Genomic DNA, 17,555 nt, shown 5'->3' on the forward strand with positions numbered 1-17,555 from the left:
CGCTTTAAACACATGTAAACTTATTAAAACACACTTTGTAAACACATATGATATGTGGAAGTCGGGCTAAGGATATGAGTAACATCTCTATTATAAAAAAAAAAAAAAAAAAAAACCTTGGCAGGGAGACGAGGCTTGATCTTCTCAGAAGACAATTTGACATCCTGCGAGAGACATTTTAACGTCATGCAAGACAAGGCAGTGAGACAGAAGGACAGCTGCTGTACCGGCTTTTAAATGATCGACGCGCAGAGCAACAAGCAAAACAGGCATCTTGGCAGAGCAGCTGATCCGTCCACTTCTGTTTAATGTGCGTTCAGCTCCCCCCCTTTACAATGCGAGCAGGAGAGACACAAAGTGGCAGGAGCGTAGCGCGCCTCCGGGGGGGCTAAGCAAAGTGATCGAGACCAGATAATCTCAGAGAGACACTTTGATGACACGCAAGACTAGGCATTACAACCTTAGGAAGCAAAACCCGTGAGACAGTGACTTTCGCACATCACGACCTACTTACAAACAATTTAAAACAAGTTCACCGACCTCTAACCTAGCAGTTGTTGGAATGCTTTTGGTAGACAAACTTCAGGTGCTCCCAGCTCTTAAAACAATGACAAGCAGACCATGCAGCTTGCCAGCAGCAGCTGCAGCAAGCCAGCAGATGATCCGAGTGCATCTCCTTAGCGTGCGTTCAGCCCTCACACCACCCCCCCCCCCCCCTCCTGGAAGCTAGCGGCAGAGATACGAAGTGGCAAAAGAACACCTGCTATACAGGCTTTTAAGTGATTGACGCAAAGAGCGACAAGCATAACACACAGCTGAACCTATCGCATCTCTTTAGCGTGCATTCAGACACCCCCTTCACAACGCGAGCAGCGTTATAAGTCCTGCGAGAAAGATTTAACCATACCCAAGGCAGGAAATAAAGGACAAATATTGTTTTTACAAAAGTTTTAAAGTAAAAATGAAAATAATGCATATGTAACAATTCACATGAAAATAACAATCTCTTTAAATTGTTTATCCGATAAACCAAACCCAGGGGTGGGCGAGCAAAGTGAGCAGGGGGTGGAGCCCCCTAGTAATAATAATATTAATATATGTGCGATGTAGCGGGGGCGCGACAGCTGTACCGCGATATAGCGGGGGATCACTGTACTACAAATTAGTTGCCCCAGTCAAACTTGTTTGTAGCTTTCTAGTTTCCTTTCTTTTACTTATGTGGCATTATAAAATAGCAAAATGAATTTTTCTGCTTAGCTTAATTTAAATTAACTGCAGCAGCAAATACTTCTTCTCCTGCTAGTTTTAGCCTTATCCCTGTTGACAAAATAAACATGTTTAAGTGTTTTTTTTATAAATCTTTAACAGGTCAATCATTTTTTAGAAGAAAATGGAGAAACAAGTACTCTTCATACAATTCTTTTTAAATGTGTTGCTTAGAATTTTTTAGTAAAGAGCCAACATAGGATGCCAAATGAATTCCTGTTCAGACAAGAATAAGGTAAATCAACACAATTAGAAAGCATAAAATGTTGCCCTATAACAATACATCTATGAACTTAAATTAACGTGTAAACAAAGGGATTCTCCAGCATGACTGTCACAAGGCTTTAGGAGGACAGCACAAAGGTCATGTTCTTGATATTGTGGGTTGATTAAATACAGGAGGTCGCAAGACTTAAACTTACCAACTGTGCTAATAAAGCTCCATAAAACAGGACCTTTCCCTGCTAATGCAACAAGCACCTTTATTATGGATCGACAGCATGCTGGCTGCATTTTCTGACTGTACTGTGGGAAACTATCAATCTGGACAACCAGAAGCCTCTCTAGAACAGGGGTGTATACCTCAGGGATCTGTAAAGAAACAGCAGACAAATAAAAACAAAATATCCTTATTGATAATAATGACTATATAAAAATCTCTGTGGAAATCAAACCATTCACCTGTGAGGATTCCACAAAAATGCATTACCTTGTCAAGGTGCAGTATGACACTGGAAATCGAGTCCAGGAAGCTTGGCAACTGGTACATGTTGTCATCTTCTGTATCAGATTCAGTCAAGTACATTTGTTTGCAGCGTTGGATGAGCTCTGTGTACATAAAATCGATGTCATCTGAATCATTCGACCTTAGTGCTTTGCAAGGCTACAAGTAAAAAAAAGTTTAAGTGAAAACCTGTTAGATTGCAAATTTATATAGAAAAAATAAAAAGCAGCAAAATTAAAAGAAAATGAATAACTCATACTCCTGCAAACAGTCCATATCCTCGGATGGCAATAGAGAGTTCCTTTGTGCTGCAGTCCAGTGTTCGAATGATACTATAAAACTGACGCATGAAATACTCGAGCTTACTTTTATGGAGCTCAGCATTCTCAGCCACCAAAAGAGAAACCTATATGAAAAGAAAATAAGAAGAGCAATCAGACTGAAACTCTAGCCATCATCCCAAAGCTTTCTACTCAGGTATTCAAGGGTACATTACTGACACAGGAAGGTTAGCCACCTGTTTTCCCAAAACATATACAGTATAGCACACAGTGAACCAAAAGTGAGATATAAACATTTAACATTTTGACTTCAACATAAGACTGCACTGTACTCTGAACATGTACTGCTACTGTCTATTTATATTATATAGATGCCAAGTGTTAATTCATCAACTGGAGAAATAATACATGTGAGGATATTCTTCAGTTTGTGGCTAACATTAAATAATCTAGCTTTGCAGCTGAGGTCTGCACTCATACATTATTTAAACATTAACAAAAAAAACATAGAAATAACACTGCATAATATTAATGGTGTTACTTTAAGAGATGGTTCATAGTAAAATTTCTAAGCATGAATCTTTTGGGTGCTTGAATAACTGTTTTCAACAGCCAGTATTAGGCTTTGTCTTCTACAAATTCAAAGACTACTTTGTGAAGTAAAAAAAAAAAAAAACACATCATAATCAGACAAGCAAGGCTTGAAAAACTATCAATAAAGTCCAGGCTTACAAGACCTAAAAAAATCAACACAATGGCTTCTTCAGATAAAATTCAAGATGCCATTACTCTGCAAACAAGGTGAAAAATTCTAACACCACAGTAAACACTCTACAAAGTGTGAGCCAAAGTTGAGTTTTGATTTTCACATACTGTTGGGTACGTTTTCATTCACCACCACATTCAAACCTTAAAAGAAATATAACCTTACTTCTTTCAAGAATGTGTCCAATGCAGCATGACCAGCTTTCTTCATGTCTACATTTGAGTGACTACAGTACTTTGAAAGGATTTCAAAGAGATACTGGTAGTTGTCCAAGAGACAGGTGCTGAATTGAGATGCATGTTTTGAAAAGAGGTACAATCCAGCTAAAATAAAATCAGATAAATAAAAAAAGGAAATTAACTGAAGTTTGAGAGATTAAACTTCCCAGACCAAATTTAAATTAAGCTCACTTTGTAGCAACTATAATCCTTTATTCACTGATAATGGCAGTTTGACTTTTGAACAATATTTGAATAATAAATTAATTGCCAAATGGAAACTGTCTCACTTTTTTTCAACCCAAGTCACGGCCTGGCATCCCCGCAAATAAAGCAGTAAGTGACAAATTTATCTGTAGCTATCCATCAAAAGTAACTTTAAAAAGTGCAGTCGCAGACAGATTTAATCCAGTCCTAAAGACATGTTACTGTATACTGGACGTCTCTTATTATTATGCATTTGCAATTACAATGAAGTACCCTAAAATTGTTGATTGTGTGGTAGAAATGTTCAGCAAATACCTTTGCTGGACCAGATGGGCAAAACACAAAAACAAAAAGAGACAAGAAAAAAAAAAATCATCAGTTCAAAAAGTTAAAATGTCGCAAGAAAATAGCATCAATTAATATGTACATGCAATTATCTAAAGAATAATTGAATTAATATAAATATATGAGCCCAGAAAATAATCAGAAAGTGTGAGTGGGCTTCTGAAATGCCACTTCACATCCAGCTCCAGTGTTCTCAACAGAAATCCCAACCCATGTACAGTAATCCCTCACCTATCGCGGGGGTTACGTTCCAGAGCCCCCCGCGATAGGTGAAAATCCACAAAGTAGCGACCTATATTTATTTTATTATTTATACATATTTTAAGGCTTTATAAACCCTTCCCACACTCTTATAAACCTTTCTCACTCTCTTGTTAACCTTTCCCACGCTCTTATAAACACTTCCTACATTCTTAAACACCGCAGACCAACACTGCACACTGCACTCAGCGATCAGACGTCAATGTGTCTGCACTCGCTTTGTGAAGTGGGGCAGCTGAACTCACGCTGAGCAGAAATGGACTTTGTGCTGCTTCTGCCAAAATGCCTGCTTGTCGCTCTGCACATTCGGAAGGAGGAGGAGGAGGAGTGTGTGTGTGTGGGTGTGTGAGGGCAGAACGCACGTTCGCTCAAACCCCCCTCCCCGGAGGCGCAGTACGCTCCTGCAACTTTGCATTGTCAAGGGGGTGGGGAGCTGAATGAACGCTAAGGAGAAGTGGACTTTGTGCTGGCTTTGTGCTGCTTGTCGCTCTGCGTGTCAATAATTTAAAAGCCTGTACATCACCAATTTTCCTGTCTCACTGTCTTGTCTTGCGTGAAGTTAAAATGTTTTATAATAGTGAGATGTTACTCATATCCTTAGCCCGACATCCACATATCATATGTGTTAACAAAGTGTGTTTTATAAGTTTACATGTGTTTAATGCATGTGGGATGGGTATTTTAAGGCTTAAACTATAAAAATGTTTATTTATATGGTCTTTCTATATCGCGGATTTTCTCCTGTTGCTGATAGGTCTGGAACATAACTTAGGCGGGAAATCACTTGTATTTAAAAACCCGCGAAGTCGTGAATCCGCGAAAAGTGAACCACGAAGTAGCGAGGGATTACTGTATTTCATATATTGATTTTGTGCATGAATAGATAAATAAACCACTAGATTGTAGTTTTCCATTTTAAATTTCTGGTCCATTATTTGTTTATAAAAATAAGGAAGATGAAGCTTGCTCACCTTGCAAGATGTAAAGACGGAAAGTATTGATTACAAGGTCTGCTTAAATAAACAACCTAAGATTAAAAAACTTCAGTTGCTAAAGGAAAATAGTGCACTTGGAGAGGGCCCAAAAAGACACAGACAGGGACCAGGAAATCTAACTCTGGTCCCTTGCTCTGAGTCAGCTGTGCTAATTGCCATGTCTGTTGAATACATCTCTGCTATATTATACAGTATATTATATATATATATATATATATATATATATATATATATATATATATATATATTGTGAAAACATAAAAAGATGTAATTGAACAAAATGCATGTGTGTATAGAAAATAGGACAGAGTGATGAAACTTGTTTGTGTTTGGCGTGCGTGACAAAAAGCATGTATACTTTCTGGAAGTTTCTTTTGATGATGTGTGTGACAAGAAAATATACCTTTAGGGTAATGACTTTACAAAAACTGGAAAAGTACAATGAGTCAGGATGCTATTTTTTGCTTACATGGTCAACGATCAGGAGATTAGAAAGGTATAAAAGAACAAGGACATCTGCGCTCGAGGCAGATGAAGCGCGGTGTCCTGGGACTGTGTTTCTCTGACATTTTACCCTTGCCTGGTATGTATTAATAAAAGGTTTTGACTAATTTTAATTTTCTTCTCTGTCTTCAGTCACAAAAAGTGTCCACAGTTTTTTGGCGCCCGGACGTGGGGCAAGAGACGGCCGGTCGACTCCTCCAGCGAGACCATTTCAGTGATCCGTCTTACCAGCGGACTGCCGTTAACTTGAGATATCCGGCAGCAGAGCATGCAGCTCCGGCAAAAGTTAGGACTGCCCTGTCCTGAAACAGTTCTTGCGTGAGGAGCCCCTGGTCTCCTCTTTGCTACATCCACGGTGACTGAACGGATTTCCAGACAGAGCTTGCACACTTCCAGGCTGGGGTAAGCACCGGGGGATTTCCGAATATTTTTTATTTTCTAAATAACGGGAGGGCGAGTTTCCTGTTGACCGTCTAGTCATACTCATATCTCAACGGGTTGCTTAAGGTGATGGAGACTTGAACCGAATCGGACACGAAGTCACCTGAGCTGGAATCCGGGGATGTGAGCGGACAGGCTAACGGGACGAGTAACGGGGTGGTATGGAAATATAAACCGAAAAGAGCACAGATTGCAGGATTGCTGTTAGGAAGGAATAAATAAATCTACATACGGAATAAGCAACAAAACCGTGTTCTCCTGGGAACTGGATCAGTTGATAGTTAGGTGTCTCCCCTTGGAACTAAGAAGGGAACAGTTTAGGTTTAGTGAGTGGCACACTTAATGCCTTGCTGATTCATACGTACAAGGGATTAGGCGAATCAGTATATAGTTGGAAAATTAAATACAGAACCCGGGAGGGCAAGGGAACAAAATGGGAACTTATAACAGTAAGCTTGTTAATCGCCGCACAGGGGGATCAAAATCATTAGTGCTGGAAGGATTATTTTCGGAGGATCAACAGACGCCCCGTAAAAATGGGTCTCCTAGAAAATTTATAGAAAAGAAGACAGGTTTAGATTTATCCTATTATTTTTTTCCCCTCCTCAGAACCGACCTCAGACACCTCTATTATCCCCTCCTCTATTTCCCCATTCCGATTGCCCCCCCCTGCACTACAACTAGCAGAAGTTTCCCCTGATGATTCCCCAGGCACAGATCACTATGACCCCTCAACCCATCGTGATGACCCACCCTGTACTAGACAAACCCCTGTCTCCAAATGCACTCGAAGTCAAACCTCCACTCACAGACCAGCTCCAACTTTTTTCTCCTCTAATCCTTCACTTACTTGCCCTTTAATAGAAGTTCCCAATCCCCATTATAACCCTGCCCATCCAGCTGGACCCCAAAATCCCACAACAGTTATGATAAATCGGAATTGGGACATCCAAGAACTAAAAGATGTCGTGAATGCACTTCCAGATCCAAAGGAAGTAGGAGGACTAAAATTTGTTGAACAACTTGATCAGTTAGATAGCATGTATAAGCCTAATGCTGCTGAATGGACCCAGGTACTTCGTCGAAAGTTTGGGACCACATGGGCCACTGTTAGCAGGGGTGTCCGCAATGACATTCCATGGGTATGGAACCCAGCTTTAACTCGAGGACAGGGGATAGGTGGAGAAGGCGAATTTAACCCACAATGGGAGGCGTTGAGACAAAATATTGCAGAAAAATATAAAAAAGGAACGGACTGGTCCCTTATTTCTGCTGCAAAACAAAAGAAAGACGAGACGGTTGATGAATGGGCACATAGGATTCAAGACCTTATGGCTAATCACTCGGGCTTGGGAAATGCTGATGACCGCACCCGAGCTGCAGTTCCACCTTTTGTTTCCGGTTTGCGCTTTGATATACAAAACAAGGTCCGCACTTCCTGTATTGAGTGGGAAAGTGCCACGTTTGATGAAGTCAAACGAAATGCTGAACAGGCCGAATCGAACTCTCATGCCAAATTATTGGCAGCACAGATGAACTATTATACCAGGAATACTCCTGACCAAGGTCGAGGATATGGCTTTAGAGGAAGGGGACGAGGACGAGGAAAGAGGACGAGGTGGTTTTAGAGCTCCTCCTGTTGACCACACTAAGAATCCTTTTATTCCCTCTCCCTTTAATCCCAATGTTAATTCCTACTCTTGTTACGCCTGTGGTGAAACTGGACATTTTCGTCGGGAGTGCCCTCACAGACAGCAACAGCCCCCACCTCCCCTTATTCCACCTGTTTCCTCTGACACCCTTGACTAACAATACTGGCCATAGGAAAACGCTGGGACCTCCAGCCACTCTTTTCAACTACCTTTGCTCACTCATAATTCAGAGACTGATCCTTTACTGACATTGTTCGTTGATGGCACTGAGACTGTTTTCTTAATCGATACTGGTGCCACTCGCTTGCTGGCAAAGGTCCCTGCTTCGAACGAAACTGTTACTGTGCTTACTGCTTCTGGACAACCTCACCTTTTTCAAGTATCAAAACCTCTTCAAGTCCAGTCACGTCCTGGCGGACATACCTTACTGCATCGTTTTCTTTTGAATCAGCTTTGTTTTTTCTGTTCAACCCCCAAGTTGTTGTGTCAAATTACCCCTTATCCCAAACCCTCTTTTATATTTCCCCACACACCATTCTCCTCAAAGCCCTACACTCTTTTTCCCCTTGTTTTTTCCCAATTTACAGGCCCCTGACATTTTACACTGTACTGCCCAATACTTCCCTATAGAAGTAGACACCACCTGGCTAGAATCTTTCCTTACTTCTGGTATTTGCCCCGAAACCCTTCACATCTACTGTGTTTTTATTTCATCCACAAAGGCAGCTGCTTCTGTTCATTTTACATGCTCACAGCACATGCAAAATAGTGCCTCATATTTTTCCTTAGCTAAATCACACACTGTTAAATGGGGGGAAATAGGACCATGGGTGGAAAAATGCCTTGAAAGAACAGACTGGTTACAAGTTACTCCGGGTATTTTTGATACTCCTGACCATTTAATAACTAAAGTAGTGTTTCAAAGGATAGCCCATTGTGAGCCTCTGGTGATCCACCCGAAATCCTCCTTCCGCCCGCACCGTGCCCAATATCCTTTGTCTCCCGAAGCAGAGGCTGGCATCTCCGCCGTACATCCCGATCTCGTCAAACGCGGTACCGCCGATGGACATGGACCGTCATGCCTCAGGGATACAGAGAAGCCCTTTGTGTTTCTGGTTAAGCTCTTGCCCAAAAATTTGGACGGCGTCTGGCCGGAAGTAGTAAATTTAAACGGCGTTTGGCCGGAAAACAGTATGTAGATGGAAATCGCGACGGAAGAAAATTGTACAATAGACACCCAGAAATTGTTGCTGTTTCTGTGGGAAAATGGCCATAAAGTTTCTAAGGTTAAGCTGCAGCTAAACAAAACAACAGGTTATGTCTGTTTTAGGTATTCTGGGCTACTACAGACAGTGGGTTCTAAATTTTACTGAAAGAGCACAGCCGTTGCAACAACTGGCTGAGAAGGCTCTCTGTGACCTCAAAGCTACTCTTTTATCTGCGCCCGCGCTAGGTTTGCCTGATCATTCTCGTCCATTCACTTTGTTCGTGGACGAAAAGCAGGGATTTATGAATGCAGTACTGACGCAACAACATGGAGATAAACAAAGACCGGTGACTTATTTTTTCTAAAAAACTGGATCCAGTGGCCGCAGCATTTCCTCCGTGTCTTCGTGCTGTGGCTGCAACAACAGAAACTGTATTAGCAAGCACGGATGTAGTTCTCATGAAATTTCTTCTGTCCTTTTCTTTTTCTTGTGACGTGTGTATTTAAAGTTGTGCATTGAGTTAATATTCTCTGTGACTGTAGCCTTTTTCTGGGAATGCGGTCTTGCTGTGGTATCGTACCGTGTGGTTTCTCGATAGTTGGTTCCTTGATCTGGAAACCGGCGCCGTTTAGCTGAGCAGGATTGTGTTAACACCAGCTAACATCATGAGAGGCTGTTTTATGTTTGTTTGTCCTGAAGAGTGGAACTTGCTTTTCTTCAGAGTCCATTTGTTTCTGTTTCCTTTGCTGCATTGTTTCCAAATATAGTGTAAATATAGAATAATACTGGGGTGAAGTGTGTTGAAAATGGTTTGGGTGATTTTGTGTGTTATAGAGTGTATTAAAGGGATCCCTATGAGTATCAGAATGTACTCTGTACTTTGTCAAATGTTACAATTGAAAAATGGAGCACCCTCAACCAGTTACGCAGTGGTCCAAGGGGACCGCCTGCTGGAAGCAAAACAAATTTCATCAAGCTAAGTGCACAAAACAGCTGAACTCGTAGCACTCACTCAAGCATGTCAGCTGTCCGAAGGGAAGATCGTAACAATTTATACAGATTCCAGGTATGCTTTTGGAGTCTGCCATGATCATGGAACACTATGGAAACTAAGGGAATTTAAGACCAGTACTGGAGAGCTCTAACTAAAAACTGAAAAAGATAATTATCGATTTGTGTAATTGGTTTAGCGCAAATGAATGTCTCCACTTTTGTTTAAGGCTTGTAAATATACAAAAATATTTTTCCTTTTAAACCCTGATCAAGTTTGAAGGAAAAATACTCTTTTAATAATATTACATGAGAAGGGAGACAAGTTTTTTGGCGATAAGCGGAATGTGTCTAATTGTGATATGAATGTGTGTCTAATTGTGATATGAATGTGTGTCTAATTGTAATATGAATGGAAGTTGTGTATTTTAGGTACTATAAAGGAAGAGCATGGTGACGCAGTGGTCAGCACACTTGATACGAATAAAGGTTCAAGCACGTATGTTTTCCTTGTTAATAATAAGCATGAAGGAAAAGACGCGTTTAAGTATGTTGCATAGATAACTTTTAAGCACAACTTAAGACCAGTACTGGCAAACCCATCCAACATCAGAAATTGATCGAATCCCTTTTAGAAGTTATAACCAAACCATCGGAGCTAGCGATTGTTAAATGTCAAGCTCACACAGGAAAACAGGATCCTGCTAGCAAAGGGAATGATTTAGCTGACCACTTTGCTAAAGAGGCTGCATATAATAACACACCAATTTCTTTATTCCAACAGAGAAATGACCAGGACCCTGATAATCAAATTATTTCTTTACAGAATGCAGCCACGGATATCGAAAGGAGAAAATGGTCCAAAGAAGGGTCCCTCTCTGATGGAGTCTGGACTCATAAACACACTAACAAACCTTTTCTCCCAATGATTTTCTCTCTAGTCTTGCAGGTTTGCGAACCTCGTTGAAGGAAATCCACCAGCAGGTTGATCAAGCCTGGAGGACCAGCCCCCTTTCCAAGGATTTACCAATTCCTTTGGGCACCTGGATCCTGGTTCGAGATACTCGGAGGAAACACTGGCATCAGCCTAGGTGGAGAGGATCATTCCAAATTCTTCTATCCACACCACACGCCGTGAAAGTTGAAGGACTGCCTGCCTGGATTCACGCCTCACATTGCAAGAGATGGCACCCTTGATTGCTGTGCTACTATGTTTTTCTTTTCCCTTGTCTACTGCCCTGGTCACCTTGACTTTCCCGTTAGGAATCACCACATCAGTGCAGTTTGATTTCTGCTCTATTATCAACTGTGGGACTGGTCGACAAGCCCAGTGGACCGGATCTGACAAATACGTGTGTATGAGGGGAAGTGACTGCGACAACTGGCAATGGGTTTTTGCTAACACTGGAACTGAGGACTGGGGTTATCAACCTTTTGAGGCCCAAAAATACGGTTTGAAAAATCGGTTTTCTATCATAAAAGGACATGCCTCTCATTGTATGTGCTGACAACCATTGTAACTCAGGTATTTATGTATTAGGGGTATATGTATCTGGAACAGACCCTTTAGGGAGATTTCTAATTAAGATTGACAATCCTGTTACTAACACCCCTCATTCTCTGGCACACACACCCATCTCCCCAACTTTTGGTTCAGATTTTTCTCCTGTTAAGATTATGAATATTTCCACCTTTTCATCCATTTTTTCAGTAGAAACTGGTTATGGGGATCAGAATAGATGGTTGCAGTGGGTTCTCTATTCAGCTAAGCAAGTTAATCGTTCTCATTGTTATGCGTGCGCTGCAGCCCGTCCCCATTTAGCTACAGTCCCTTTCCCATTATCTAACATTTCTGACCCCGTGGGGTTGCCCTGCCTTCTGTATTTATTCACTACTTCCAAGAAACCCCTCTCTAGTTCAAAGTGTTCTAATCTATCTATTCTTTTTTCCCCACTCGTCACATGGATACCCCTATGTTTCAAACTCACGAAGGAAATTAATCTTATGGAACGACATGGGTAGGAGAATTACCATTTTCTTTCTGTTCTCAAACTTTTCAGGTTAACTTTTCTCTGAACACCGTTCTGTCTTCCTTTCTTCTCTCCCAAACCACTCCTAGATCAGATATTTGGTGGATGTGTCGTAGGTCCAAATTATTTGCCACCTTTCCCCCTAATTGGTCTGGTACCTGTGCTCCAATCCAATTAGTTATGCCTTTTAGACTTCTATCCTTACCTCCCTCTCCTTACATGGCCCTGGAGTATACATAGATGCTATTGGAGTCCCTAGGGGTGTCCCAGACAGATTTAAAGCTAGGGATCAAGTCGCAGCCGGTTTTGAATCTATCATACCCCAAATTACTATTAATAAGAATGTAGACTGGATTAATTACCTTTATTATAACCAACAACGTTTCCTTAACTTCACCAAAGACGCTATTGAAGGCATACATGAACAGCTTGATTGTACTTCTCTGATGACTTGGCAAAATCGTCTAGCCTTGGACATGTTACTTGCCGAAAAGGGAGGTGTTTGTGCTATGTTTGGTGATGCTTGTTGTACATATATTCCAAATAATACCGCGCCAGATGGATCAATAACTCGTGCATTGGCAGGCCTCACTGCTCTCTCTAAAGAACTTTCCACTAATTCTGGCATTACAAATCCCTGGGATCAGTGGTTTGCATCCTCCTTCGGATCCTGGGGACAATGGATAAGATCTGTTTTTATTTCTTTGGTTGTGACATTTTGTCTCCTCCTCCTGGTTGGTTGTTGTATTATCCCTTTGTTTCGCTATATAATATCTAAGTACTTTACCGCCTCTATGGAAAGGGCATATGTGCTACATGATGAGCGCATGTCTCGTATAGCTTCTTCCATTTTCTCTCCCCCTTCCCCTTCATCAACCATTTCAAGATAGAATTATATAGGCCCACATCATTTTTGTTCAAAAAGGGAGGAGTGTGAAAACATAAAAAGATGTAATTGAACAAAATGCATGTGTGTATAGAAAATAGGACAGAGTGATGAAACTTGTTTGTGTTTGGCGTGCGTGACAAAAAGCATGTATACTTTCTGGAAGTTTCTTTTGATGATGTGTGTGACAAGAAAATATACCTTTAGGGTAATGACTTTACAAAAACTGGAAAAGTACAATGAGTCAGGATGCTATTTTTTGCTTACATGGTCAACGATCAGGAGATTAGAAAGGTATAAAAGAACAAGGACATCTGCGCTCGAGGCAGATGAAGCGCGGTGTCCTGGGACTGTGTTTCTCTGACATTTTACCCTTGCCTGGTATGTATTAATAAAAGGTTTTGACTAATTTTAATTTTCTTCTCTGTCTTCAGTCACAAAAAGTGTCCACAATATATATATATATATATATATATATATATATATATATTGATGAGCTCAGAATGAGGGCGAAACACGTGTCGCGTACTCTTTGCATTTATTTGACAGTAAACTATTTCAACCATATATATATACTACACACTGTACATTTTATTCACATACACGTATACTTCTACATGCAAAGCCAATTATATTACCTTTAAGAACTCTACACAAAATTAAGAAATAGCATTTGTATTCAACAGATGTAACATTCAGTGCAATATTCATGAGGTTCAAAAAATAGGGTGGGGGTTGATTTGTTTTCAATCCTATTTTTTGTAAAAATTGATCTATTTGTATGGAATGATGACAATAAAATCAATGAAATAAAAAAAGAGGTTTAAAAAATACACTTAATTTAAATTTGATCTGTTTACAGAAAAATTAAACCAAGACTAAAGGGAATTACGACTTCAAATTATGAACAAAATAACACGTGGAAATAAACTGGATTATTTAAATACATGCTAACACACCTTGGAAAGAACCTTGCTATGTTTTTGTTTTTTTTTTTTAAAAAAAAAGAAAATAAGAAGCCATTCATATTTAGACTCATTACATAAGCCATATTAAATATATGTTAATTTTTTTGGCTGACTGGTCACCCTACAAAAAAAACAAAAAACAATTGGTATTTAAAGATTCCTACTGTACTTCCATGTAAATTATTCTTTAGTGACACTACAGGAAATCACTAAGCAAATCATTTTACAAAACAATACAACAAATTCTGCTGTGCAATAATATAAATATCAAGTACATTAACATATTATTACATACACAAATAAATGCAAAGTAAAATGAAGAGGAACTTAAATCAAATTAACTGAACTGAATATTCAATTGGAAACTAAACATGATGGGCAAATGAAGTAAAAAAGCTGCATAGATAGATAGATTGGTGTAGGGGTGTGTTAATGTCTCTGTCCATGTTGAACTTTACAGATCTTTGTGTGTTAGGGGTGTGCGATATTGTCAAAAAAATTATATCTCCGTATTATCTGTGACTTTGACGATAATGATAATTAGATAATAATTTGCATCCTTTAAAAACGTGTTTGTAAAAGTCTTATTGAGCTAGCTTACTCTTGTTAATAGGATATTAACTGTAGTGTACTACTGAGATTAATGGAAACAACAGTTTAAAGAAAACTGGTCTTATTTATTTACAGAAAACTCAAGTAAAATAACACAAGAAACATTAAAATCACCAGTCTAAGAGTTACTGAGATCAAACAGTGCAAGTATGAGTTAATTATTTCAAAGTGGAATACAGGATTTACACAAAAAAATGCCCTAAGAGAAACAAAACTATTATAATGAGAACATTTTAAACATTTCGAATCCCAAAGGGAATACAATTCTAATCATAATTGAAATACAGAGCAAGAACATTACAATCTGGATAAAAATAAACTGCTCAGCTGTAAGGTGAATTGTGCAGCATACAAGAACAAAAATCTAACATACTGTACTACAGTGTAAAAATCCAATGTTCTGTCAAATACTGCGCAAGAAAACAAAACTACTGCATTTGTAAACGAGTTCTGTGAAATATTGCACAAAGATATCAGAAAAAAATAAAACTAATTGTACAATTCTACTGAGGAAACTACAAGTTATGTGACAGGAACACCAGTCTGTCCACAGCATCTGGCTTCAGAGCAGCACAGTTACATTTTTCAACATTTCCTCTGCTTCTGAAAGCCCTCTCAGAAGGACTGCTTAAGGCAGGAATGCACAGGTATTTTTTGGAAGTTTCCTCAATTTGAGGAAATGTGCTTCTTGTGCTTTCCACCCCTCAAGTGGATTTACATCACTGTCCAGCTCAAGTATCATCAAGTAGCTATTGACCTCTTTTTCAATACCAGAATGCAGACTCGCCTTCTCTGAATTCCTGTGTTTTTTTTGTTCCCTCCCTTGTGTCATCAGCTGCTCCAACTTCTGCAGCAATAGGGGTGGAATGGAGCAGAGCAAGGAGACAGGTATCTATGCGAGTGCTTTAAATAATGAAAGAAAAAAAAAGTGCTTTGGAATTGAGACAAACAAACAAGACAGTGTGCGAAATAAAACACGGCAAATCCACGTTTTGCAATTAAATCTAACAATGTAGATTGCAAGGTTGTTTCATTCCCTGCCACTGTTTCCTCACTCATTTTTACCCAGCTACGCTAGCTTTGGTGCACTGACCATGGATGCGCAGTATTCTTTCCTGTTTGAGACAGTGAATGCATGGACTCTATGTGATGTGTTTTGATTGTTTTTTGCAAAGTGAGTGATACACTCGACAATTTCAGTTCATACATCATTAAAACAACAATCAACATATTTTCGTAAGCGATACATATTGTAAACTCCTAGTGTGTGTGTGTATTCATTTATTTTTTCCACCATCAAGTATGTGCACTGGTACAGCAAACAAGCTTTCAGCTATCTTCACTTATAAAGTCCTTTGAGTGAGTGTGAGTGCATGTGTGTGTTACCTCAATGTGTGCTTACATGTATACTTAAATAAATTATGTACCTCAAAAACTATTCCTGCAAAAATGTTCCAAATCAATAGGACTCGTCACAGACTTAAATGGAGCAGTCTGCAAACACCCCATTTAAATTAAATAATTTATATGGCAGTTATTGTTGGACATGGATCAAACTGTTTTTGAAGTACAGTAATCCCTCGCTATATCGCGCTTCGTCTTTCACGGCTTCACTCTATCGCGGATTTTATATGTAAGCATATTTAAATATTTATCGCGGATTTTTTGCTGGTTCGCGGATTTCTGTGGACAATGGGTCTTTTAATTTCTGGTACATGCTTCCTCAGTTGGTTTGCCCAGTTGATTTCATACAAGTGACGCTATTGGCAGATGGCTGAGAAGCTACCCAACTTACTTTTCTCTCTCTCTCTCGCGCGCGCTGACTTTCTCTGATCCTGAAGTAGGGGGATTGAGCAGGGGGGCTGTTCGCACACCTAGACGATACGGACGCTCGTCTAAAAATGATGAAAGATTATCTTCACGTTGCTCCGTTCTGTGCAGCTGCTTCGTGAAGCGGCATGCTGCACGGTGCTTCGCATAATTAAAAGCTCGAAGGGCACGTATTGATTTTTGATTGTTTGTTTTTCTCTGTCTCTCTCTCTCTCTCTCTGCTCCTGACGGAGGGGGTGTGAGCTGCCGCCTTCAACAGCTTTGTGCTGCGGTGCTTCGCATACTTAAAAGCCAAACAGCCCTATTGATTTGTTTGCTTTTCTCTCTCTTCCTGACGCGCACTCCTTTGAAGAGGAAGATATGTTTGCATTCTCTTAATTGTGAGACGGAACTGTCATCTCTGTCTTGTCATGGAGCACGGTTTAAACTTTTGAAAAAGAGACAAATGTTTGTTTGCAGTGTTTGAATAAAGTTCCTGTCTCTCTACAACCTCCTGTGTTTCTGTGCAAATCTGTGACCCAAGCATGACAATATAAAAATAACCATATAAACATATGGTTTCTACTTCGCGGATTTTCTTATTTCGCGGGGGGTTCTGGAACGCAACCCCCCCGATGGAGGAGGGATTACTGTACATCAAGATAAGTACTAGACTAAACTGAACCAAAAACAATAGGCCTGGGGCCTGTAAAAAGTCAAACACAACACAAATTATTTGAAGAAGATAGGTCGATTTTTCCTGAAGTTATCATCATATTTTATATATATTATATATATATATATATATATATATATATATATATATATATATATATATATATATTACTAAACGAGAATGGTAAACCGGATGGACGCAGGGACATCCGGACATGGGCCGTGGACGCAAAAGACGAACTGCACAGGCGCCCCACAAATCCCCCCCCTCCAAGCAACGGAAACCGGATGGAATGCAACGTAAAATAAGAAATGAGGCGCCACGCCCATAGCACACAGAAAAAAGGAGTCAGACGCTGGCGCCGCACACAGCGCCACACGAAGCCCATTGCACACGAAACGGGACACACACAAAGAAGAGGATTGAGACCCACGACACACAAAGCCCCCCTCCAGTAACTGAAATAAGAAATGAGGCGACGCGCCCCTACCACACCAAAAACAAAGGAGTCACACGCAAGCGCCACATAGCACACGAAACGGTTCGCACACAAAAAAGACGATTCAGACCCACAACACACAAACACCCCCTCCACTAACAGAAATAAAAACTCAGGCAACAAGCCCCTAGCACACAAAAAAAAAAGAAGACGCGAGCGCCACACAAAGCCCATTGCACACGAAACAGGACAGACTACGGACATAGCACACGAAACG

At 40.1% G+C, this 17,555-nt stretch overlaps 1 protein-coding gene across 1 annotated transcript in view; it reads right to left on the reverse strand.

Annotated features, from left to right (window-relative positions):
- Window positions 1–17,555, reverse strand: part of prkdc (protein kinase, DNA-activated, catalytic subunit) — a 280,348-nt gene that overhangs the window by 241,057 nt on the left and 21,736 nt on the right. The window contains exons 10-13 of the mRNA XM_051928733.1: window positions 3,203–3,360; window positions 2,250–2,396; window positions 1,976–2,149; window positions 1,689–1,857 (exon numbers count right to left, since the gene is read on the reverse strand). Coding sequence (XP_051784693.1) covers window positions 1,689–1,857; window positions 1,976–2,149; window positions 2,250–2,396; window positions 3,203–3,360 — 648 coding nt within the window. The remainder of the gene's footprint in view (window positions 1–1,688; window positions 1,858–1,975; window positions 2,150–2,249; window positions 2,397–3,202; window positions 3,361–17,555) is intronic.

Source organism: Erpetoichthys calabaricus, chromosome 6 (genome assembly GCF_900747795.2).
Source record: "Erpetoichthys calabaricus chromosome 6, fErpCal1.3, whole genome shotgun sequence".
Taxonomy (NCBI): Eukaryota; Metazoa; Chordata; class Cladistia; order Polypteriformes; family Polypteridae; genus Erpetoichthys; species Erpetoichthys calabaricus.